This window comes from Schistocerca cancellata, chromosome 4 (genome assembly GCF_023864275.1).
Source record: "Schistocerca cancellata isolate TAMUIC-IGC-003103 chromosome 4, iqSchCanc2.1, whole genome shotgun sequence".
In the NCBI taxonomy this organism is placed as follows: Eukaryota; Metazoa; Arthropoda; class Insecta; order Orthoptera; family Acrididae; genus Schistocerca; species Schistocerca cancellata.
In genome coordinates, this window is record NC_064629.1 from 554,300,344 (window position 1) to 554,327,831 (window position 27,488).

The 27,488-nt window shown below is 40.8% G+C and overlaps 1 protein-coding gene across 1 annotated transcript in view; it reads left to right on the forward strand.

Moving 5' to 3' along the window:
- Positions 1–27,488, forward strand: part of LOC126185204 (hemicentin-1-like) — a 747,875-nt gene that overhangs the window by 253,486 nt on the left and 466,901 nt on the right. Inside the window, exons 13-14 of the mRNA XM_049928085.1 lie at positions 13,532–13,652; positions 13,772–13,947. Coding sequence (XP_049784042.1) covers positions 13,532–13,652; positions 13,772–13,947 — 297 coding nt within the window. The remainder of the gene's footprint in view (positions 1–13,531; positions 13,653–13,771; positions 13,948–27,488) is intronic.

Here is a 27,488-nt window from a genome sequence, read left to right on the forward strand (position 1 = left end):
AGGAGTGGGAATGCATCAAAACAGCTGTCTTTCACTTTACTTGACCATCTTTCAAGTTTTTTAATAGTTGGTTCTATTTCATCTTGAACATAGAACTTGTGGACATCCTTCCCTTGCAGCGATAAATTGAGGCTATTAAGAGCACTGAATATGTCACCCAAATATGAAAGACGTATTAGCCAGTTTTCATCATTTAACATGTCCAAGAAACTGCTCACAGATTTTGCATAACTTTTGTGCTCCAACAGGAAGATTCTCAGCTCATCTTGAAGCTCAAATAATCTTGATAGCACTTTCTCTCTCAAGAGAGAGCGTACTTCACAGTGCAGCAGAAGTGTTTTGTGCCCACTGCCCATCTCATCTCATAGTGTGGCAAACAGTCTTGAATTTTTAGGTCTAGATTTAATGAAATTTATGATTTTAACTGCATAATTAATAATTTTCTGTAGGCTTTCAGACAGACAAGGGCCTCTCGATGCAGTCTACAGTGAGTCCACTGAACAGTAGGGTGACTATCCTAACTTTGACAATCAAATCTGAGTAAATGCCAGATATAGTACAGGCACCTTTAGTCATCAGTGCAACACGTTTTGTCCACTCTATTTCATTTTGTACCCTAAAGACATCAAGACATTTAAAAATTTCTTCCCCTGTTGTTGTCATTGACACACATTCACAAAAGGGCATTTCTTCTTTTATGCTCCCATCAAATTCAAACCTAACAAAAGCTAAAAGAATAGTCTCAGTGGCTATATCTGTGCTTTCATCAAGCTGAAGTGGAAAGTGGTCGCTTTGCTTGAAAACAGTGATCATAGGCTGTTTTACAAACTCTGACATTTCATCAATACTTCTCTTTGCTGTTGTGTTTGAAAGGGGCTTTTCGTCAATTAGTCTTGTGTATTTTTCACTAAATGAAGCATCAGATATTATTTTGGCCACTGGTAAAATAATATCCTCTCCTGTGGTGTGAGCTGCCCCCTTTTCGGTTATCAATTCCAACAAACAAACAAAGCACGTTTTCACAGTCATGAGCCACATTGTTGCAAGTGCAAGGAAAGCGATGTTGCATTATCGCAATTACCGATGAGTCCTGTGCCTGCACTGTTCTTGTTTCACCCAGAGCACATTATTAAGCCACAATAGTTTCTTGCTTAGAATGATTTTGTACATAACTATTCAGATTATCAAACTTTCCTCTTGAACTAAGATTTCATAATTTCAGTCAGTAAGATATTTCACCTGAATAGGTCTTGTGACTCATTAGTGGGATGCAAGCCACAGTTTGGGAAGCACTGATCTAAATAACTATCTTGGACGGCACATGTTGAAACAGAACAGATGAGATACTTCCTCTATGCCTAATCTGTTCTAGTGCCCCCTTGGCAAGGGCTCCCATATGGTAGCTTGTGTGTGTGTGGGGGGGCGGGGGGGGGGGGGGGGGTAGGGAGACCTAGACCTGAGGGTATGGACTATTTCAACCAACTTTTAAATCATTTTTTTGAAAGAAAAATCACTGGCTTACACTATTATTCTTCCATTAGAGTTGTGGGGTGACGGGGGGGGGGGGGGGGGGGGGGGGGGGGGGGTTTGTGCAACCCCCCTTGGCCCCAGGTATGGGCACCCATGACCCTTGGAATGTATATAGTTCAAAATATTTTGAATGTGAATCCTGAGGGTACAGACAGACATATATTGAAGCAGCCAAGTGCATTCCAGTGTATAAAGTAATAAACTAGTGACGCTAATTTAAAATGTCCTGAAGTGGTAGTTTCATAAGATCATAAAGTGAGTCAGACTCAGGAGGGGCTAAGGTGATCTTCACATAAAACATCATTTTTTCCACTACTGTTTCTGAATAGTAACATTTTAGACAAATCTCTGAAGGGTCTTTGCTGGCAAATCATTGTGAAAATTACGAAAGGAGGAGGGGGTACCAATGGCAAGGTGTGCCCATGACTTTGAGGCACTGTAAATTTTATAGGTCCACTGGACCATGCTACATGGATGAAAAGAGAGTGTGCATAGGTTGAGATTGGAAGTGATACTTATTTTTCTCATTGTAGACTAAGTGGTGTATCTTCAAGTAGGATGAATAGCAAACCCATTGCCATACAACCATCATGTAGCTGAGCCTGTAAAAAGGCTCTATAAACCTAATGAATTCTTCCTGAGAAATCAGCCAAGGAATATCTTCATTTTGGAGAGATACTTTGACAGATTTCTTAGTTGTCTTAATTGTCATTACTTTGTCAGAAGATGACTACTGAGAAACTTGCTGAAATGTTGCTCAAAAATGAATATACACTGAAGTGCCAAAAAACTGGTATAGGTATGCATATCAAAATGCAGAGATGTGTAAACAGGCAGAATACAGCGCTGCGATTGGCAGCACCTATATAAGACTACAAATGGATGGCACAGTTGTTAGACTGGTTACTGCTGCTCTAATGGCAGGTTATCAAGATTTAAGTGAGTTTGAACATGGTGTTATAGTTGCTGCACGAGCAATGGGACATAGCATCTCCAAGGTACGGGTGGAGTTGGGATTTTCCATTACAACAATTTCATGAGCCTACCATGAATATCAGGAATCTGGTAAAACATCAAATCTCTGACATTGCTGTAGTCAGAAAAAGAATCTGCAAGAACAGAACCAATGACAACTGAAGAGAATTGGTCAACGTGACAGAAGGCAACCCTTCCGCAAATTACTGCAGATTTCAATTCTGGGCCATCAACAAGTGTCAGCGTGTGAACCGTTCAATGAAACATCATTGAAATGGGCTTTTGGAGCTGATGACAGTGCGACACAAAGCTTTACGCCTCACCTGGGCCCGTCAACACCAACACTGAACTGTTGAGACTGGAAACATGTTGCCTGGTCAGATGAGTCTTGTGTCTTGTTTCAAATTGTATTGAGTGGATGGATTTGTATGGGTATGGAGACAACCTCATGAATCCATGGACCCATCATGTTAGCAGGGCACTGTTCAAGCTGATGGAGGCTCTGTAATAGTATAGGGCATGCGCATTTAGAGTGATATGGGATACATTTTCTGGAATGTCCTTTAGAGCTGATGTAATATGCACCTGGATGCTTTCAATCGTATTCCAATGTTTTCCTTTCATGACTCCTTTTAACTGAGGAAACAAAAAAAAAAGTCAGCAGGAGCCAGGTAAGGACTATAGGGAGGCTGGGGAACCAATGGGGTCTTGGTCCTGGCTAGGAAGTCATTGACAATGAAGCCGCTGTGACTCGGTGCAGCGCGAGACCCTCCTTTTCAGTCTTTTGTAGTGCGAGACCCTTCTTTTCAGTCTTTTGAGCAGTTCCAAGTAGAAAGCTGAGTTCACTGTAGTCCCAGTAGGTATGAATTCATGGTGGACAGTGCCTCTGATGTCAAAGAAGGCGATGAGCATGGTTTTGATACTGGACTTGCTCATGCGTGCCTTCTTGGGAAGGGACGACGATGGGGTGTGCCACTCTGAACTCTGCCTTTTTGTCTCAGGGTCATATTAAAAAATCCATGACTCATCACCAGTGATAACTGAGTTTAAGAAATGAGGATCATTTCCACGCATTTCCAACATTTCTATCGAAGCACCCGCATGTGCTTGTGTTCGTCACTCAACACTTTTGGGATGAGTTTGGCACACACCTTTCTTATGTTCAAATCTTCAGTCAAAATGCAGAAAACGGTTGTTTTTGACATGTTTAGAGTTTGTGCTATTAATTGAAGGCTCCGCTGTTTGTCAGAGTTCAAACAATTGTGCACACTCATCACATTTGCGTTGACTCATGCGGTTGATCGCCGTCCACTGCCAGGTTTGTTGGTGATCTCCTCTCGGCCCTCCATGAACAACTTGTGCCATCAGAAAACTTGTGATCTGGACAAGCACTCAGTCCCAAGAGCATGCTGAAGTAATGGAAACGTTTCGGTGGTGGACTTCCCAAGTTTAACGCAAAATTTGATAGCGTACCATTGCTCTACAGAACGATCCATTGTGCCATGTTACATAAACTCAAAATTGGGTTGACGGAAATGCATGTCCTGACTCTCCAGCAACTTGCAGCCAAGTTAGACAAAGAACATTTTGAAGCTAACACCCCCATCCACTTAGCCCAGCCAGTTACAACAGTACCGTTGTGTCAGAAAAATATTGGTCGCATTACTTATGGAATGCACTCTGTATATCCATTGTGACGATGTATGCAGAACTGGGACTCATATGAAAGATGATATGTTACCACCACTGTGGCCAGTGTTGTAAAGTAACCCTCTGTCAGTGCACATCTCTCTGCTGCTGCGTCAAGAGAAGCTGTGGCAATGTTAACCATGCTGATAGTGCAAATTTTATCATATTGTCAGTGTGGATACTTATCTTGCAGCAATAAGCCCACTTCCTGACTCAATATACATGGCATAGCTGTCCATTCCTTCATAACCTAAATGTCTGTCCTTTTGGACCATAGTTGCATGGCCCATTGAGATCCTCCACAATGTTCAGTGTGGCCTACCCAACTCATGAATATCACATCCACATGGCAATAATGGGATCCCAACCAATTCAAGAAGCAATATTGCAGTACAATAAACCCCAGTCTTATTAGGCCATAATATTACTTTTGTCATGTTCTGACATGTAATTAACAAAATTGTAGATGGCATTATTTCTACCTGTTTTGTCCAGTTGCAGTGAAACAATAGTCATGAGCACATTCAAACATGTAGTAAACTCCACTCCAATTTGACATTTGTTGCATGCATGGCATTCTGATTTTAAGATAATTTGAAACACAATGTTATGACCTGTAACAGGAAAACCTTTGCGAGAAGAAACCTACAAAATGCAGCACTGACAGGAGAACAGAAGAGAGTAAAAGTGATGTTGTATTGCTGATTTAGCAATGAATAACATTTAACACACTATGAGAGAAAATTCTATGGATCAAGGGCAGATTCTTCTCAAAGATTCTAACAAAAAATATGTAATAAAATGGAACATCTACAGCCATCCTTACAATGTTATTTATTATTTGGCTACCAGTTTTGGTGCTTCAGGCCTCAACTGATGCTAAGGGGGTCAACTCCAACCAAATATATGGTTCATCAGTGGACAACAACTATGAACTGGCTTTCACAAACTACCTGTAACAATAATGTTGTCTGTCCAACCATCAACTACCAACCCACACAACATCGTTGTTACAGACAGTCTGGGAAAACCAGTTCATAGATGTTGGCCACTGATGAATCATTATATGATTGCAGTTAACCCCCTTAGCATCAGTTAATGCCTGAAGATGGTTCACTGAAGCACCAAAATTGGTACCCATGTAATAAATAACATCATAAGGGCGACTGCACATGTGCCATTTCAATACATAAGTGAACGGCCAAAGTCCTTCAAACCTCCGATCAGAAGGATGGAAATACAAAAACTCCAACAGAAAAAGTGGTAGGAATTTTTATGTCTGAGGCCACAAGGAGCAAACACTCACTGATATCCCATCAATAATGATGAACAACAGTTTACGAAGTTAGTAAACATGCGACATGAGTAATATGAAAATAAAGAGTCACAACTTGATGACAAAAACAAAATAAATGGTCACTTCTAGACAACGGAAAATAAGATTACACTGTTTACACCTGTAAGAAGGTTCAGTCAGTCTAGGTTTGATCACTGAACTAAGATTGTCTCACAGTGTTCATAACTGCTGAGTCCCATGAGCAAAGAGACCATGATGAGCAATGACAGCATCTGGTGACAGCTGAACAGGTCGAGGACGCAAGGCAGGTGGCATCCAGCAAGGCCATGGTAAGTTTGTGAGTGATGCCTGTGCAATGATGGCATAGCAGCTCACGCAGCATAAAATGCTGGACTCATGAGGCTGTGGTCAGTGGATTGGTGGCAGGTGCTTGGGGTGGCAGCGAGCTGACGCGAGAGCATGCTGTTGGTGAAGTCCTTGTCAGTTGCAAATGGCGGTGCTGCTGGTTAGGCTACTTGCAGAGATGGTTGGTGTGAGAGCTCGCAGACTGTGGGCTGGGTGGCTGGTTAAGTACCCTCCTGGCATAAGCATACATGAACAGTCTGCAGGTGGCATGTGACCAGCATAGGAAACAGGTCAGTGATTGTGGCACTGCCTGAAGTGATGCTGATGCCACAGCATCATGCAGTGCTTTCTGTAAGTCAGCAATTAAATGTGATTACATTTACCGGCCACAGATGTGAAGTCCCCTGTTTATTTTCCAGTGGCCAATTTGTAGCAAGGCAGCTGTTGGAAGGTTGTATGTGCTGTGGTACACTCAAATTGGGCAGGAGTACTGCAATGGCATACTGCACCCCTTCCCAGTTAAAGAAAAAATGTGGAAGTGAGGCTCAGAGGTGATGGTGTCAGAGGCATCAGGTATGGGACAGTAGCAAGGACCTGGCAGCATCTGAACTGATGCTGCGGTGTAGTGTCTCCATTAGGAATGTCAGCCATGGCTGTCCCAAGAGCTGTGTCAGGCACGGGAGGAGGCCAGGTGGGTGGTGAGTGGAGAGGCTGACAAAGGAGAACTGCCACCTAGTGGAGACCTGCAGATGGCAGTCAGCATCATGCAGAGCCTTCTCCCTGAAAACATTTCAGGTGCATAAATGAGAGATGCAATATCGTAACCAATACTGCACTCCTGGCAGGGGTCTAACCAGAGCATGAGGCAGGAGGGAAAGGTCCAGGAGAAATGGCCTGGCCTGGATGTTAGAAGGGGCCAGCTCGACCAAGAGGGTGACAGTGCTTGATCAATGTTGTGCATTGGTGAGCCCCGTGCCTGGCCCTGCAGGATCAAAGCCCTTGCAAAGGAAGCCAGCCATGGCTGCTCCGCCAAGTGCGAGCCACAGCCTCGGGCATGGCTGGAGGGTGGTGGATGACCAGGGGCGAATGAGAACCAGGGTAGCAAGTATTCAAATGGATGTCCCATAGCAGGAAAACGTCTGGAGCAGTGCTGCCATTGGAAAGAGGACAATTGTGACTGTGGGGCAACATAAGATGAACAGGAGGGCAGCCATCAGATGGTGGACAGAACATGGAGCTGCTGCAAGTGTGACCTCATAGACAACAGGACCTCTTGAGCGTCAGTCATGGGTCACTGTCGGGATCATGACTTGATCAACGGCAGATGCTAGTGTGGCAACACAAGACAATCCAGTGAGGCAGGCACCCGGGAGCCAGCTGCCAGTGAGACTTTCAAGAACGGGGGTTGTGGGAGTGGCCTGTGTGTGTGTAGAATAGAACAGAAAGATGAGTGTGCTGCAAGTGTGTGAAGAAGGCTGAAAAACTAGGAAGGAGTTGAGAAATGCCAGTGGTCATGGAGAAACTGGATAAATGCCAAAAAACAGAAGAGATCACAAAAGACGGAAAACCAGACCAGTGACAACAGATGCGAGCACATGATAGAAGAAGAAAGGGCACATGAGGGGGTGCATGTATGGCTGTGTGTATTGGTGTGTGGAGGTGTGCAGCAGTGCACGTTGGAGCACACAGAAGAGTGTTGGTTCACACTGCAGTGTGCAGAAGAGCATTGGTGCACGCAGAAGGAAAACAAGGAAAATAGTGGCACAGTGCTGCTTGAAGAAAGAGGAAGGAGAGCTGCAAGAGATGGGAAACAGCAAAAGAATGATTGAGCCCACGAGAGGCCCAAACAGGATGGTGATGGTGATGTCAATGGGCAAAGGACTGTTGAATGACAAAGCCAGTGGGAGAAGGGTCAGCAGGGAGCGCGAGAGGCACTGGAGGCACTGAAACAGGTGGCATCGGATGAGCAGGTGGTGCTGAAACATGAGCCTGCAGGGTCTGAGCTCCAGGAATTGGTGGGACCGGCAACACAAGAGCCAGCAGGATCCAAAGCATACGAATCACAGAGAAGGGGTGAGGAGAAAGCAGAGGAGATTGCAGGCAGGCACATTTGGCTATATAGGGATGTGACAGTGTGTCAAAGTGTTCATTTGTATGCTTATATGTGTGTAGGTGATGTTGCCTATGGGCCAGTGACATGCAGGTCAGTGGCACAGGGTCTGTGAGCAGGCGGGCTGGTGGCTGGCTGGCCAGGGATGGGCAGGCAGGCGATGTACAGACTGGCGGTGCACAGGTTGGTGAAGTGCATGCCAGCAATAGGTAGGCTGGTGCAGTGCAGATGGGTGATGGGTGTGGCAGCAGTGGAAGTGATGGAAATACGCAGGCCGACAGTGTGCGGGCTGGCGAGGTGCGGGCAGCTGTCGTTGGAAAGGGCTGAGATGTGCCGGGTGGTGTGTGGGTTGGTGTAGAGCTGGCTGGTAGTGGGAGCACCATCAACACAGGAGGTGCTGCAGTGGGATGCAGAGAGGAAACAGGGCTTTGCAGTGTGAGCAACGGGGGCAGCCGGAGGAAGAGACATCCCCACAGGTGCCTGATACGATGCCAGAGCAGCATGGAAGCCCACAGTCTGCCTGCACAGTGTCTGTATCAGCAGCTGCTGTGAGGTCCACAGTTGTTCCCAGCGTTGGAGTAAAACGGTCCATGGTGTTCATGCAGAAGAATGCTGCACTGAGAAATCACGTAAACTATCAGTGTCACATGTGTCACAAAACTTTTATCCTCATCAGCAATTTTATGTCTGTGACCACAAGGGGAGAGCAAATAATTGATGTGCCACCAATAATTATTAAGACAGTAATAAAGAACATGAGTTTTAGGAAAAAAAGATTTGCTGCATGATGACAAGAATGTAATAAAGAGTCGCTTCTAAACAGCAAGAAATAAGATCACCCTGTGTAATAAGGTTCAGTCAGAGTCTAGGTTTGATCACTGAAGTAGTATTGTCACACAGCATTCACAACTGCTGATCCGATGAGGCAGGGTTCTGTAGTGAGCAATGGCAGCATGTGGTGACAGCTGAGCAGATCAAGGGCACAAGGCAGGTGGTGTCCAGCTAGGCTGTGGGCAGCATGTGAGCAGTGGCTGCGCATTGATGGGATAGCAGCTCATGAGGCATAAGGCACTGGACTCACGAGGCAGTGGTCAGTGACAGATCATGGTGAGAGTGAGATGACTCGAGAGTGTGCTGCAGCCAATGTCCTTCTGGTTGCAAGTGGCTGTGCTGCTGGTTTGGCTACTTGCAGAGACAGCCACTGCTGGAGCTTGCAGAAAAACTCTTGTTGGAACTCGCATAACTGCTGGCTGTGGCCCCCGCATGGCTGCTGAAGTACACACCTAGGAAAAGCATACTTGAGCTGTCTCTGGGTGATGTGACCAGTGTAGGAAATAAGTTTGTAATTGTGGCACTGCCTGGAGTGATATTGACACTGTGGTGTTGTGCAGTACTTTCTGTAAGTCTGCCGGTAAATATCCTTATATTTACTGGCTACAGATGTAAAATCTTGTGTTTATTTTACAGCAACTGAGTTGTGACAAGGCAGCCACCAGAAGGCTGAATGTGATGCAGTAGAGCTGAATTGTGGTGGGGTACCACACCAGGATACTGTAGGAACCATAACCTATATGTCTCAGAATAAATAAAATAACCCAGGAAGTATTACAGCAATAAACATTTAATTACTAGATAAGAGCAAAAATGAAAGGAAGGGAGTGATGCTCCAATGACACAGAGACCACTACAGAAAGAAATTGTAAAAAACATATTATGCAAGACCAGGATAGTTACAGTCAAAAAGTAAATGGCAGTGTTCCTGGCCATTAAAAATAAAATCTAATATTTTTGAAAGAAATGAAAGCATACAGATTACTATGAGCTGATGTAGATAAATTATGGTGGAAGAGAATAGGTTGGAGGCTGGGAGAGGGGTTCACAAGAAACAGTGAACATTAGTCCCAGCAGGCTTAAATAGAAACCAGATGTTATCTTTAAAAATACCAGTATATATATGACATATATGAAAATAGGATAAGCAGGAGTATTTAGGGATTAAGTGGGTAAATTATTCAGGACCATATTTCAAGGGAGGCACAACAGGACATGATGGAAAGTAAGTCATCAGTGAAATTCTAAGAATAGGCAACATCAGCTTTATATTTGATTTTAGTTTGTTCTGGGACACTTTTCTTTATAAAGACATCCCTATATGTGAATAAACATTTTAGATGTGAAAACAAAGTATCACCCACAAAGTACAGAAAAAATATTGTTTGAAGCAAAATTAAGACAGCCTATTAACATGTAACATATGATGAAATCTTGAACGTTCCAACATGAGACATACTCAGCTAGCAGGATTACTTTAATCAATGAAGAGTGTGTTCGTACACAATTTAAAATGTTGTACTTTTCCATTAGCCATTCTGATTTAGCTTTACTATAGTTTCCCTGAGTCACTTATGATCTATGTGGGGATGGTTTCTTCTGGTACACCATGGCCAATTTTTCATGCCTTATCATTGTCCACCTGAGTTACCCAATAGTGTTGTATCTCTAATGATTATATTGTCATCAGTACCTTAAAATCTTACCTTCCTTATTTAATTTTTGCTCTCTTTCACTCCTTCCAGTCCTAAGTCCTGGATGCTTTGTCCTCTCTTCTGTTTAGGTTTTTATGATGATTTCTTTATTCACCTCCATTTAAATTTTAATGTAGTTCAAAATGCTTCAAAATTTTTCCTCTTTCTTTTTACGTAGTTCACATCTCACATACATACAAGTATCCAATATACACATAGAGTATTCTGTAATCCTATTATGATGCTGACATACTAGATACATTTTGGTGATGGAAGATTTCTTTGTTTGCACCAGTATGTTTCTGATGCATTCCTGTATATCATGACAAAAATAGAGTAAGCGACTGTTCTAATATCATAATGCTTAATATGCATGGTTACATAATAACAAAAAACTGAACATTTTCTTCAGACACTTCTGGAATTTTTGTGCTGAGAGTGGTACCAAATTTTGGTGCTGACAATAGTACCTACGTTTCAACATATTTGGTTATTGGCTTCCACTTACTATCAACATACATTTATCTTTCCAGACTGTGTTCTTAAAGTAAAGGTTGTTTCTTCCTTGCTAATTGTAAGAGCTTAAGATATTATTTGTACACAACATTGCTCTTTTGTTAACCAGATAAATATGTGCCCCTGTATGACTTCTAGATTTAATTTTCGGATCATGATACACAAAAGTTATTTTTAAATATTTCATGAGTTTTCTCTGAAATGTTTCATTGTAGAGTGATTACTTTAGCAGTGCAGTCATTCTATTGTGCAAACCATGTGGGGAATATAACAGAAGACGATTGACATTTTAATCTCAGAAATGTAGTGCATGGGAAAAATATTAAGTAGAAATTCATGAGTTTCTGTGAGAACTAACAATAACTGAAAACTTTAAATGTTTCTCTAAAAAATCATAAAACAACACACACACACAAATGCCATACTAACAAATGTAAATCCACCTGATGATGAAGGTTTAAAACCTTTGAAACACGCCATGGAGATATATAAACAGTGACTGGTAACAGTAAACTTGTTGTTTCATTTAATAACTGAAAAGCAAAACAAACAGAAACCATATTCTCTTTATCTCTTTTCAATAACTGTTCTACATTTTTAAAGATGGTGTTATGTTTTTCTTTTCTTTCTTTTTTTTTTTTTTTTTTTTTTTTTTTTTACTTTCAGTAAATGACCTGTTATTAGCTATACCACCTCAATTTTGTTTGTAGTTGTGCTGTTGTCATTGTGTTCTCTACTGGTGGTGCTATCTGCCAACTAAATTTTTAAATATCACTGTCTATGAAATTATCCTAAGAATATTTGGAATCACAGTGATGACTACCCTCTGAACAATTGTCTTAAAGTATGCCTTCTTGGTTGCCTTAACTTTGTAAATTTCACACACCATATGAGCCATGTAATAGACATAACTTTCAAAAAATTTTGACAGTGGAACTTGCCATTCTAAGATAATCCTTAGGAACTATTGATAGTCCTGAGAATAAGTAAGAGTGTTATATGATTAGAAATGTTTATAGAGAGATTGGAAGAGTAAAACTGGACAATTTAGAGCAGGCTCATCCAAACTGTGCCCCTGGGGTGCTAGCACCCGCGATCGCCCGCGGCCAGCGCCCCGGGAGAATTCGTATGTTGCTGCAGTGGCCGAGCCGTGCCGCTTAGCTGGCCGTGTGGACCGCCCGAATGCCAGACGATAGATATATTTGTTCACCCATTTTCCCTTCGGGCAGAGGACATCTCACAAGTGCTTCAACTAGAGCTGATTGACCTACAGTGCCATATCCACCTGAAGAACCGCTTTCTTACGTGTAAAACTTTGGATGACTTTTACAGCTGTCTTCCATGAGAGAAATATCCTCTTTTGCTGAAGCAAAGTTCTCTCAATGTTTGGTTCCATGTATATTTGTGAGCACTTTTTCTCTCTTTCAAAGCTTGCTAAAACTAAGAACCGTTCATTCCTTGGTGATAAAAATTTGCCCAGTTCTTTGAAGTTAGCAGTCTCACGGAATATTGTACCAAGCCTAGACAAAATCGTTTCCTCGAAAAAGAAAAACGTGTAAAATGTTAATTGTCTTCTTTAACAATGTTGACTGTAAGAATTAAAGAGCTTTGTAACCTTAATTCTATTTTAATAAGTTTTCAAACTAGGTCAGTTAAAATTATCACATACAAAACAGCACACTAAGGATCCGATTTCTAAATTCTGAAAAGGGATACAAAAAATTGTAGCATGAAGTATAACAAAAAATACTTACTTGTAACTACTAACAGTAAGAATGAGACTCTATATCCCTTACATAAAATTATTTCTAAAATAGAATATTTTGTTTACGTTTGATCTGACCATGGGATAGTCCAGTGCAGAGCAGTGCTGTTCACTCTCACTCGCTCCGCAGCTAGCTCTCTCTCTCTCCTATGTTGACACTAGCGACACACGGTCACGGACGGGGCGCTGAACTACAATGTCTTGCGCCCGCGGGGTGCGGGCGCGCCCGCCGGGCACAATTCTTGGATGAGCCTGATTTAGAGGCATTAAATCTCAGCTCCTACAGTCAGTGAGGAACTTGAGTTGAACATTTCTGTAACCATGTTTGAACAAAACCGTGATTATATTTATTCCATCCACAGCTTTTTTGATCCTACTCCATTATTAGAATAACATGGTGCTTAAAGAAGTATGATTAATAAAAAAATTTGATAGCAAAATCTAACAAGTAGCTAGATTTCCATAATTTCACTGCTATAAGCAGAAAACCAGTAACTATTCATGAGGACATGAACGTATAAATAAATGTATTTCTTTTCATTATTACATTTAGGACCACAGTAATAGATCATATGGTATAAGATGCAACTTGTAGCGGTGTGAATGTTGTCCCAGTAATTTTTTCTTGGAGTATTTCATGCATGTAGACATTATATAAATAATGTGTACTGGAATATTCTAGGGAGGTGAGTTAAACTGTATTAGACCTCAAAACAGTGTAACTTAAGCCTTCTGAGAATGTACATTGATAAATAACTAATTTTGGCTTTATATTTTAGGGCCACAACACAAAAACAAATATGATAAATCATTACAGTCACTCAGTCTTGCATATTGACAATGCAACACATTCTGATGAAGGCATCTACAAGTGTGAAGGCACAAGAGGAGAACAGAAAGGTAGTATTTTCATCATGACGCTTGTTTCATGGCAATTAAAAGAGAATACTATTTCATCTAAGGGATGTATTTTACCAAACCATCCACTTCCAGTTCATAAATTGCCATTATTTTTACAGATGTAGCTGAATCTGTTGTAAAATATGTTGAAGCTCCCACTGTAACACCACTTGAAAGAGAGCTGTTCATAGAAAAAGGTAATGCAGTCACACTGAAGTGCTTAGTTACAGGAATACCTACTCCAACAGTACATTGGTACCACAATGGAGAAGAATTGGTTTATTCTGAATCTGAGGTAAGTCTGTAATGTATAGTTTTGTCATCTGTGATTGGTTTAACAAAAGAAACACTACTGAAATTCCTTAGTTTAATCGCTGTAGACTTCCATTAGTTTGGCATCCAACAGTGTGGAATGCCTGATGGTCTGTCACCATCCTAGGTTTGGAACCACTTAGAAGTGTACACTATGCCTCTGCTACTGTTATAGTCTGCATCACATAGGAAGGTGCTTCCACACATAGAGATGGAGTGATACGGTAGTGTAGATTTATGAGTTTTACACATGTATGGTGGCAGAGAAAGGGCAAACACTTTCAGGAACAAAACCAGAATAAGAGCCAGCATGCAGAATAATTTTCCCAGAATCTTTTCCTATGGGAACATCAAAAGTGCCAATACCATAATTTATTTTCCAGCAGGTATTCATGGAATGATTCTGATTCACCCATGTTTCATCACGGTAATACACTTTTGAACTACCTCCTTCTCTTGTATCATGCATGTGGTTCATCCCGTGCCTTTGTCACTTATTTCAATTAAAAGCTCTCTTCTTAATTTCTTAACCAATCTCTTTTAAAATTCTTTGCATTGATGAGGTGCTACCTCTGAAGCCAATTTTTCATGCATAGTTGTAACAAGTTTTGTGATGTTGGGTATTCACTACTTATATACATTTTAAAAACAATGTGCCTTAAAATATCATTGTCAGTACCAGGAATTTATTGTCATTTTGACGCTGTCCTGGCAGAATGAAACCAAATTTTCCTACAGCTCTGCACTTTTGTTTACTGTTCTCTGTGCAGTTCACTTGCCAACACTCACTACCACAGTTCATTCATGTGTCTTTAAAATGTCAAAAATAGGGGTCCTGCTTTCAGGTTCACATTTCTAAAAATTACAAACACCATAAATAAACCTCCTCGCCTACTTGTGCAGCTCTTCACATTGATTGTCATCACCTGACATATTTGTTTGGCAATTGCACTGAAAGAGTTGCAGATAGAGATTCACAGCTACACTGCTACAAGTAAGTAACCTCAACATCTGAGTGAATAATTCAGTCACCCTGTGAATGAAACTACATTGTTGCAAAAGTATGGCAACAGCTCAGCATGCGGGAGAGAGATTCTTGCAGTCTAGTTGTAAAAGACAACTAACTGCTCAGAGAAAGAACGAATCTTATTGCCTGCTAGCACTTACTGAAGGAGGATACACAGAATTGCAAAAAATTGGGCTGCCTTCCTATATGACGTGAACAGCAGACACAACTGACATTATTCAGAATCAATTGGAAGCATTCAGACGTTACTCAGCTGATCGTGGATGTCACCACACACAGGTTCAGTTCATTGTTTTGACTGCGAGAGGATTTTGCTGGTGTTTTCTAGCAAACTAGGATCTGTATTAAAGCAGTGGTCATAAATATCATAATGACCTGTGGAAGTTTTGTTGACATTTAAGCAATGGCAATGTTCTCGAAACTGAAATCTTCTTCATGTTGTAAATTAGGAGAGAAATGTAAGCACACAACTCTCACCATCAACCAGAAACTGGAAATTGTCAAATTCATGTAGCACTTTGAGAACAGAAATTTTGATGAGTGAATTTAATATTGACTCATCAACCATTTTCAACATAGAAAAAGATGAACTAATGAAATTCACTTCTCAGTTGGTAACAACTGAGAAATCGGTTTCCAGACAAACATTGAAAAACCAATATTGCAACAATTAGATAGCGTATTGTACAAATGGTTTAGTGCAGTGTGCACCAAAGGAAAGATCCTAATATGGCCAGTGATTAATGAAAAGGGAAAGAAATTTGGACAAGATTCATGTGTTGCAGAAAGAGATGCAATTTTTGTGATGGTTTGTTCCAAAACTTTTAAGTTTTGGCATAGAATTCAAATACCTGATGAAACTGGAGAAACACTTTCAGCAAACCAAGACTCCGCAGAAAAATACAAATACAAATTTGAAGCAATAATCACACATAATAATCTAACAAGTGATCAGCTTTATAATGCTGATGAAACAGCCCACTATGGCAGTGTGATTACCAACATCTACTCTAACTGGTGGAGGTGAAAAGATGGCTAAAGGGTTTAAAAAGAAAATCATACACCCCAATAGTAAGAGGCAAGGGGATTCACTGAAATCAAGCACAAGCACCCCAATGGTGAGAGTCAAGGGCACTCACTGAAATCGAGCATCCTGATGATAGAGATTCAAGGGGATTCACGAAAATGAAGCACCCCAGTGGCGAGGGTCACACTGATATCAAGTATCTCAATGGGAACATAAAACTATTGCACCCGCGTCATCACTCCAGGATCATGTTAAACGTAGTTTCTAACCAGACATTGAAATGGCCAACCATATTGCACTGTAAAATCAAATTTGCAACACTAAAGTAAATTTTGAACAAGAATATCTACTGTTACAATATAAAGGTTTATATTTACATCATAATTGAAAAGTAGAATGAAATGTGTTGGTTCTTAATTACAAACACAGGTACACTTGATATTTGTCAATTACAGTGCCATCTACCATGAATGGAAAACAATAGTTTCCATAAATTGTACATATTTCTTGACATAGAATACGAATATGCAGTAAAAATTTGGGGGGGGGGGGGGGGGGGCAGAGGGTTTCCCCATTAGAAAATACAAAGGTGTCCCTGCACACAGATCAGAGGAGAGGTGCATAGGAGATGACCATTTTTAGCTGAGACAGATGTCCTCTTGACTAATGCCAATTTTTCAGCTAAGACTTTTCTTGGTCACACTGATATCAAGTATCTCAACGGGAACATAAAACTATTGCACCTGCGTCATCACTCCAGGATCATGTTAAACGTAGTTTCTAACCAGACATTGAAATGGCCAACCATATTGCACTGTAAAATCAAATTTGCAACACTAAAGTAAATTTTGAACAAGAATATCTACTGTTACAATATAAAGGTTTACATTTACATCATAACTGAAAAGTAGAATGAAATGTGTTGGTTCTTAATTACAAACTCAGGTACACTTGATATTTGTCAATTACAGTGCCATCTACCATGAATGGAAAACAATAGTTTCCATAAATTGTACATATTTCTTGACATAGAATACGAATATGCAGTAAAAATTGGGGGGGGGGGGGGGGCAGAGGGTTTCCCCATTAGAAAATACAAAGGTGTCCCTGCACATGGAGCAGAGGAGAGGTGCATAGGAGATGACCATTTTTAGCTGAGACAGATGTCCTCTTGACTAATGCCAATTTTTCAGCTAAGACTTTTCTTTTGTAACATGCATCATTTTTGATATATTTAGCTGTCTCAAGTTTAAACCCCTCTGTGTGTGTGTGTGTTTTCTATTACCTTCAAAACAACATACATCAAGCAAGGTTCATTCTTTTGAAGGTGACACAAGAACTATGAGTAATCCTGTTAGATAGAAATCAACAGAAGAATTTGATAAGAATATTTTTTTAGAGAATGATTAAGCAATCCTCTCAAAATGTAGTGGCCCTCAATTTTTGCAAAAAGAGCACAGTATATTGAGTTCTATATGATAAATAAAATAACAAGAAATGTATAGTACATGAATAGCAGTCAATAAATAGGGCATAATATTCTAAGTTCTCAGTTGCACATATTGGTGAGAACTTGAACTGGAAGAAGCATATTACTGAGCTGCTCAAACAAGTAAGTTCAAGAACTTTTGCTCATCATGTAATTGCTGGATTTGGAAAGAAACAAATCAGCATCGTGACATATTTGGCATATTTCCAGTCATTGGTGTCCTATGGCAAAATTTCCAGGAGTATTCAGCTTGTTGAAAGAAAGTATTAAATGCACAAGAGCAAGCAGTCAGTATATAATTTGTGCTGTTGACTGACAATCCCCTTGTAGATGCTTTTTCAAAAAAGTAATTATTTTTAATATTTATTTTAAGTGCATACATTCTGTAATGATATTGGTCATAAATAATCCACTACAATTTTAGAAGAAGAGTAATGTCCATGGCTATGACAAAAGAAAATAGTATTACCTTTATTTTTCACTAGTAATGCTGACAGGTAATTTGCAATCACAAAAATCCGCGATCATTTTCTTAGTAACAGAAAAATGTCTGACGAGTAGCTAAGCAAATTTTAAATCTACCCTAAAATAATTTTTTCTGAAGAAATCCTTTCACACTATGAATGAATATGTTTGTACAGGGTGGTCCATCAATCATGACTGGGCCAAATATCTCACAAAATAAGTGTCAAACGAAAAAACTACAAAGAAGGAAACTTGTCTAGCTGGAAGGGGGAAAACCAGATGACGCTAGGTTGGCCCACTAGATGGTGCTGAAATAGGTCAAATGAATATCAACTGCATTTTTTAAATAGGAACCCAATTTTTTATTACATATTCGTGTAGTACGTAAAGAAATATGAATGTTTTTGTGTGACCACTTTTTTCGCTTTGTGATAGATGGCGCTGTAATAGTCACAAACATATGGCTCACAATTTAAGACAAACAGTTGGTAACAGGTAGGTATTTTAAATTAAAATACAGAATGTAGGTATATTTGAACACTTTATTTATTTCGGTTGTTCCAATGTGATACATGTACATTTGTGAACTTATCATTTCTGAGAACGCATGTTGTTACAGCGTGATTACCTGTAAATACCACATTAATGCAATAAATGCTCAAAATGATGTCCATCAACCTCAATGCATTTGGCAATATGTGTAATGACATTCCTCTCAACAGCGAGTAGTTCGCCTTCCATAATGTTCACACATGCATTGACAATGCGCTGACGTATGTTGTCAGGCATTGCCAGTGGATCACGATACAAAAATCCTTCAACTTTACTCACAGAAAGAAATCCGGGGATGTCAGATCCAGTGAACGTGCTTCGACGACCAGTCCACATGTCATGAAATATACTATTCAGTACCGCTTCAATAGCACGCAACCTATGCGCCAGACATCCATCATGTTGGAAGTACATCGCCATTCTGTCATGCAGTGAAACATCTTGTAGTAACATCGGTAGAACATTACGTAGGAAATCAGCATACATTGCACCATTTAGATTGTCATCGATAAAATGGGGGCCAATTATCCATCCTCTCACAATGCTGCACCATTCATTAACCCGCCAAAGTCACTGATGTTCCACTTGTCACAGCCATTGTGGATTTTCCGTTGCCCAATAGTACATATTATGCTGGTTTACGTTACCGCTGTTGGTGATTGACCATTCGTCACTAAATAGAACGTGTGCAAAAAATTTGTCATCATCCCGTAATTTCTCTTCTGCCCAGTGGCAGAACTGTACACGACGTTTTAAGTCATTGCTATGCAATTCTTGGTGCATAGAAATATGATATGGGTGCAATCGATGTTGATGTAGCATCGTCAACACCGATATTTTTGAGATTCCTAATTCTCGCGGAATTTGTCTGCTACTGATGTGCGGATTAGCCACGACAGCAGCTAAAACACCTACTTGAGCCTCATCATTTGTTGCAGGTCATGGTTGACATTTCACATGTGGCTGAACACTTCGCGTTTCCTTAAATAACGTAACTATCCGCTTCAGTAGAAAAGTGGACCATAGCAACATAAGAATAAGGAGAACAGAGTAATTAGATCTACAAGAAAATGCCAAAAATTTCATTTTTCAACATTATAGAGCACCACCATGCTGGTACCTACATGTAAGAGGATTTCTTACAGTGAACTGTCTTTAATGCTGGACCAGCAATAAGGTGTGTCTGGATCTCACTTTGCGCCATTGGACACTAAGATCATCAGATGCCATGTTAAATGATTTTTTTTTGAAATGGGGGTTAGTGAAATACTGTCTATGTGCCTCCTGTTCCAATTGCTCTGGATGAACTGCCACATCACATTAACAACAACAGTGAATGGGTAACTCCCGATGTACTCACATAATTAGGAGACAAATGTGACTATCAAGTTGACGTTTATCATACATCGAGTGCCAGCTGTATTGAACATTTGTGAAGCAAAATGAACATCTTTATCCCAAATATTATTGTAAAAAGTACCACTTGTTTGTGTGTGCATGAATGTAAAAGACATACCCTAGTAAAATTGAAGGATTCTATTGGAAATAAAATCTTTGTAGCTCTATGCATAAGTTAATATTTGCCACTAGCTTCCCTCTTCGTTCATGTAGAAGCTATAGTCATGTGAAGTCAGACAAGTCTTTTGAAACATACTGTATTTAAATTTATCACTAGTTATGTGAGTCATATTAAATATGTTTATGATAATGGGAAGTCCTTGTGAAATTTCCTTCTGTCACTAGCTTCTCTGAATTATACAGATGGGACTTGTATTTGCAACACTTTCTTTGATTCCACAATAGTCCTGACCTGGTGCAGGTGCTTGCTCACTTGCAAGCTCATTATTTAGGCATTTTATGTCAAGTGGAGATGGAGTTAGCACAGCAGCAAAAGGCATTCTGTGTTCTACATTTCATGTTTTGCAGCAACATTTGTTTTTTAAACCATGCAAGATTCCATTGGTACAAGCCCTTCATGCATCTATGCAGTACTCTGTCCTACATCTACGTCCACCCCTGCCCTAGAATTCTAATTTTCCTCATCCTGCACCTACGCCCTCTTCTCTGCAGTCTCCCCTACCTCTGCTGTGTCTCCCCCACTTCTGCTGTGTCTCCCCCTCCCAGTCTTCTCCTACACATCATTCTGTAATGCATCAACTGAACAGTGCTGGTGAATGGTGCATTCTTGTGCCACATCTCTTTTCAGTACCCTTTCCTGACACCTATGGCCTCTCTCTACCAACTGTCAGCCACCCTTCCCTCCCCTTCCATGCCTTGTTTCTTGTCTCATTCACTCTATCCAACATAAGGACTCCATTTGAGCTGCAGAGCTACAGTGTCAGCAGAGTGTAGTCCAGAAGTTCAATGTAGCTGTGTGTGTGTGTGTGTGTGTGTGTGTGTGTGTGTGTGTGTGTGAGAGAGAGAGAGAGAGAGAGAGAGAGAGAGAGAGAGAAAAGTTCTGATTGCTTATGTGCCATGCAATGGGCTAATGCCAATGCCATTGGTTATTCTTATTAAATATAGACCATTGTTTTATTGAGACTCATAAATAGCCAGCATGTAGCTATATTCAGAAACATATCATGTACAAAGGGGTACCCAAAAGAATCCAAACTTATTTTTAATTTATTTACTCATATTTTAAGCACAAACCATCAATCCCCTTAAACGTACTCTCCACTTGCACTAATACACTTATCTAATCTGTTATTTCATTTTTCAAAACAATGTTTAAATTTATCTTCTGTGATGCTTGACAGCACCTGTGTCCTTTTCTCTTTACCTCAGCAATGTCAGTAAGATGCTTTCCTTTCATATATCCTTTCATTCAGGAGACAAAAAAAGTCACATGGGGGAAGGAAGGTGAGTGTGGGGGTTGAGTAACCCAGGTTATACTATTTATGGTCAAGAATTGTCATACAGACAGGGCTGTGTGGGCAGAGGCATTGTCAAAGCCAGTCACCTGTCTGCCACAAATCAAGCTGCTTCTGGTGCATACTGTTGTGCAGTCTTTATAAAGCATCCAAGTAGAAAGAATGGTTAACTGTCTGCCCCTGTGGAACAAACTCTGAATGGACTCCTCTCCCATTGAGAAAACAAATCAGCATTGTTTTAATTTTTAATTTCACTTGACGAGCTTTCTTGATGCATGGTGAACTTGAAGTCTTCCACTGTCATGACTGTTGCTTTGCTTCAGGATTGTAAGCATAGCACCAAGTTTCTCCACCTGGGATGGTTTCTGAAATAAAAGATTGGATCATTTCACGACTCTTCTTTCAAAACACAGCATATTTGCAGGTGACCTTGTTTTTGTTCAGCACTCAGCAGTCGTGGCACGAATTTGGCAGCCACCCTTTTCATTTCTAAATCTTGTGCCACAAGTTGTTGTTGTTGTTGTGGTCATCAGTCCTGAGACTGGTTTGATGCAGCTCTCCATGCTACTCTATCCTGTGCAAGCTTCTTCATCTCCCAGTACCTACTGCAACCTACATCCTTCTGAATCTGCTTAGTGTATTCATCTCTTGGTCTCCCCCTACGATTTTTACCCTCCACGCTGCCCTCCAATATTAAATTGGTGATCCCTTGATGCCTCAGAACATGTCCTACCAACCGATCCCTTCTTCTGGTCAAGTTGTGCCACAAGTAGCTGCACTGAACTCCAAATCACTCCCGACTCCTCCACAATTTCTACAATGGTCCGTCATTGATATTCCTTGTTGACTGCATGAATGTTTTTAAAGTTTTAGTGTGTTTGGATCATAGAAGGACAATCAGAATGTGGTTTTTGAAATGGGAAAACCTCTCAGTCACTTGAGTTTTTCCATCAAGAGTTTCTGCTACACTTTTTCTTACAAGGGAACCTCCCCATTGCAACCCCCTCAGATTTAGTTATAAGTTGGCACAGTGGATAGGCCTTGAAAAACTGAACACAGATCAGTCGAAAAAACAGGAAGAAGTTGTGTGGAACTATGGAAAAAATAAGCAAAATATACAAACTCAGTAGTCCATGCGAAGATAGGCAACATCAAGGATGATCTGAGCTCAGGAGCGCCGTGGTCCCGTGGTTAGCTTGAGCAGCTGCGGAACGAGGGGTCCTTGGTTCAAGTCTTCCTTCGAGCGTAAAATTTTATTTTCAGACAATTATCAAAGTCTCCCCTCAAGTGAAAAGTTTTTCTTTATTTTCGCAAAGGTATGATCTGTCCATTCGTTCATTGACCTATCTGTTCACTGTAATAAGTTTAGTGTCTGTTTTTTGCGTCCGCACTGCAAAATCGTGTGATTAGTAGACGAAAGGACGTGCCTCTCCAATGGGAACCAAAAACATTTGATCGCAAGGTCATAGGTCAACCGATTTCTCCACAGGAAAACATGTTTGATATATTCTATACGACACTGGTGAGGGCATGTGCGTCACATGACAGGAATATGTTATCGACCCACCTAACTTGTACACTTGGTGAATGGGTAAAAAGATACTTCTACATTGCCCGATTTAGGTTTTCTTGTGGATGTGAGAATTACTCCCAAAAAATTTATGAAAACATAAGAGTTTGTCACATAAACTGCAACAAATGAATCCAACAGTTTCACAGTTGCACACTTTTCCCTGTGCTCTGTCAAAACATATGTTTTTAACGTTTTCAAATTTTTCCGTGTGTAGACCGTCAAATCCTGCGTATGTCCAAGCAAATCTGAACATGTCCTGGAATTTTGGAGAGTGAAGTTGATTATGTGTGAGTGTCTGAACTTTGATAATTGTCTGAAAATAAAATTTTACGCTCGAAGGAAGACTTGAACCAAGGACCCCTCGTTCCGCAGCTGATCAAGCTAACCACGGGACCACGGCGCTCCTGAGCTCAGATCATCCTTGATGTTGCCTATCTTCGCATGGACTACTGAGTTTGTATGGTGGTGGTTAGTGTTTAACGTCCCGTCGACAACGAGGTCATTAGAGACGGAGCGCAAGCTCGGGTGAGGTAAGGATTGGGAAGGAAAGCGGCCGTGCCCTTTCAAAGGAACGATCCCGGCATTTGCCTTAAACGATTTAGGGAAATCACGGAAAACCTAAATCAGGATGGCCGGAGACGGGATTGAACCGTCGTCCTCCCGAATGCGAGTCCAGTGTGCTAACCACTGCGCCACCTCGCTCGGTGAGTTTGTATATTTTGCTTATTTTTTTCATAGTTCCACACAACTTCTTCCTGTTTTCTCAATTTATCTGTGTTCAGTTTTTCAAGGCCTATCCACTGTGCCAACTTATAACTAAATCTGAGGGGGGGGGGGGGGGGGTGCGATGGGGAGGTTCCCTTGTTAGCAGAAAGCAGAATTTCTCTGCTGCAAGCTGTTTAAAACAGTCAGGCATTGCAAAAATTACAATCTCACAATAGTGTTGTCACTATAAACTCTGCTGAAACTAGTTCTGAGCTTCTCCAGCAATGGCACTTGTTCTCCTGACTCTGGAATGTTTGCTCTACATGCTTCTAGCGACAAAACATGGTTCTACAAAACCTCTGCCCACCAAAAAATAAAATCCGTTTCCAACTGTCCAAGTGAAGCTGCAGCAGATCACCTGCATTGGCATAATTATCCTGTGATTTAGATTGCTTATTGAGCTCATTGCTGTATTACAAATTGACAGTTTTAGGAAAAAGCCTGGGCAACTGTCATTAATGGTGATGCCTTCTTTTTCTTTTTTTTCTTTCTGATTATTTTTCTTTTTTTAACCTTGAAGTATTTTTGAGGAACTGAGAGTATTTCAGATAAATAAAAGAGCAAGGAGGGGTGGGGAAGGGAGGTGGATGGTTGGATGAGAAAGACACCAAGGAAACAGGGTAGGAATGTGGCATCATCAAGTGCACCCAGCACAGATGAGGAAAGATGTGTGTGCCACATGATGAAGTGGGTTGGAAGGAGGGGTGGGAGAGGGAGATAGAACAGAGGAAGAAACAATGCGAGTGTAGGTTAATGTAGTACAGTGGGAGGCACAAGGACTGTGGTGGAGGTGGGTGTGGGACAGTTTTTAGCAGAAATGAAAATCAGGAGAACTGCGAGATTAACTTTCAGTAAAGACAGCTTCCACCTATGTGATTCAGAGAAGCTGGTGTTGGGGCAAAAATCCAAGTGGAACTGGTTGTGAAGCAGCCATTCAAGTCAAGCATGTTGTGATCAATGGCGTTTTCTGCCACAGAGTGGTCAGCTTTGCTGTTGGCCACAGATTTTAGGTATCCATTCATTTGGGTAGACAGCTGATAAATGGTCGTGCTCATTTTAAATGCTGTGCAGAGCTTTCGCAAGTGATGGTATACGATATGATTGGTTTCACAGGATAGGATATGTCCGTGATGGGAGTGGAATATGATGTGCTGGGTGGATGCATGGGGCAGGTCTTAACCTGAAGAAATAGTTTGTGTTGGAAGTTAAGCTAAGGGGAGTGGACTGGATGTGGTGGTAAAATTGAGCTGACATTCTTCCTGTGAGGGTGGAGTAACCAATTACAATTGGATGTCCTGGGTAGCAAAGTTTATGGATTTGAGGAAATGTATATAATGTGTTTGTGTGTGTATTTTGTGGGAAGAGGGGGAGTAGCAGGGATGAAGAGAGTGGCTAGATTTTGGAGAGAAATTCAGGGATATGCCAAGGGTTTGTGTGGTTCATGCTGGGCAGTTGGGATTAGGTCACTATACTTATGCCTCTAAATGATAAAGTAACCAATCACAAGTGTATCACTGCAGTTCATCACATTTTGGTAGAGCCTTTGTCTCCAGGGAGGATGATCAAATCAGGGTTTGTTTTAAAACTGAAGGTGACTGCTCTTTTGTCTGCTGAGAGGTTTGTGTCCTTGGAAAAAGGACCTAGGAAAGAAGGTGAAGCAAGGTGGAGGTAAGGAATTCCTGGAAAGTTTAGAAGGTGGTTGGGTCATAGGGTCACAGTTCAGCAGAAGTATGAAGTTGGAGAGGCAAGGATAAATGCTGACTTTAATTCAGTTTTTGTAAGAGGATTGCTGAAAAGTTTCTCCTCTACAGGGATTGAGTGAAGGAGAATAAATCTTTGACCATTTCAACATGCTTGGATTTGGGTGTGGGGCTGAAGCTGAGACATTTAGAGTGAACTGAAACTTGTGTGGGATTTAAGTTCTTGGTTTGTTTTGTGAGACGTTAGAAGGGAGTGTTGGAGGATGTGTCAGCTGGAAGTGACTGACAAGACAGGAGTTGGATGTTATGAGAGTTTGACAAGCCCATTAACAGGTTCTTTTTGGTCAGTGCTGTTCTGAGACAGGAACATGGTAATGTTTGAAGATTGTATTTGGAGTGCTCTTCCAGTTGTTGGAGAGTGAGGGCATAAGTGTGCTGGGCTTTTGATAATTGGGATTGTAGAGTAATAATATGTTACAGATGGAGGAGAGGTAGATCAGAGTTGCCTGTGCCCCTCCCAAAGTGGTATTCTGCTGCCCACTCTGTCTATGAAATGCCATGCCTCTCCCAAATCATTACTATATGGTTCATATCCCTGTGGAAGGTTTGGATGTAGGTCCTGTCTTATGTATACAACTAGAACTTCATTCTATTCCAGACCCATCATAGTCACAGCCTACCTTATCAAAGGCAGTTCCCCACACAACTCAGTGAAATCACCGCCCTACACCAAGCACAGTCATTTATGGGGGCATGACTCTCAACCACCTGCCTATCCATATGAATGACCTCCACCAATCTATGACAAAGAGCAGGGTTGACATTCCAGAAGCAGAACATATCGATGAGCACAGCATGCTGGACTTAAATGGCTGCTTCACATTCCATGTCATCTTGATATCTCTCTCCTCCCCCTTTTCGCAATACCAGCTTCTCTGTATTATACAGATGGGAATTACTGCAATACACGTTCCACATTGTCACAATCCTCCTGCTTTCATTCTCCACTAGCCTGTGGCCCATGTACACCCACCTCTGCTCCTGTCCACATGCCTTATGTAGGACATGTGTGATCCTTTTAACACATGACTTTATATGTAGTAATGTTATAAAAGTGACGAATGTGAAACTAGGTTAGATTAATGTAAGTCATAAACTGGTATATAACATTTTTTTTTTTATAAATAAAAAACACCTTCTCTTGCTGCACTGTATTTTATTTCTCCCAGATGTGTTTCACCTTCCTTCACCTTAAGGAATCACCAGCGGGATAGTCCTTCATGTTTTTAGTCAGCATCTGCATTTCCTCTCATCTGCTCACAGATCTATTTGTGAAACATAAGTGTGTTTTTATGTTCTGAACTTTTTCTTGCCACTTTTTATCTTGTTTGTCGTTGTTGCTGTGATGCACTATCAGTCTTCTGTCACTAGTTATAGAAATTTGATTGAAAACTGTGACTTCAAGACATAACTACTTTGAGTTTTTTTACTTTATTTATTTATAAATCAAATATTTTTGTACTTGCTGCAGAGGATGGTCACGCAAGCTAATTCGTGCCGTACAGCACTATATATCAGACATAGCAAGTGAAAACCAAAGAAAAGAACTGTGTATGTTATATTAGTGTACACATAATTATTTAGTCTTACATTATATTACCTAAGACACAAATTTTACAGTTCAAGGATGGCTTTTCACTGTGAATTAGAAACTCTTCCAGTCTGTAAGACTATGTCTATGTAATTGTTTAATCTAGGGGTAAAGGAGACCACTAACTGATTATTTACATTCTTTCGGAACTTTCCTTGACTGCTTAATCTGATGTTACATCACACATAAATTTTATAGTTCTACAAGGAAAGTTGCTACTCACCATATTAGCGGAGATGCTGAGTCGCAGATAGGCACAACAAAAAGACTCTCACAATTAAAGGTTTTGGTCATTGGCCTTCATTAACAAGACACACACACACACACACACACACACACACACACACACACACACACACACACACAAACAAACAAACGCAACTCACACACACAACTGCACTC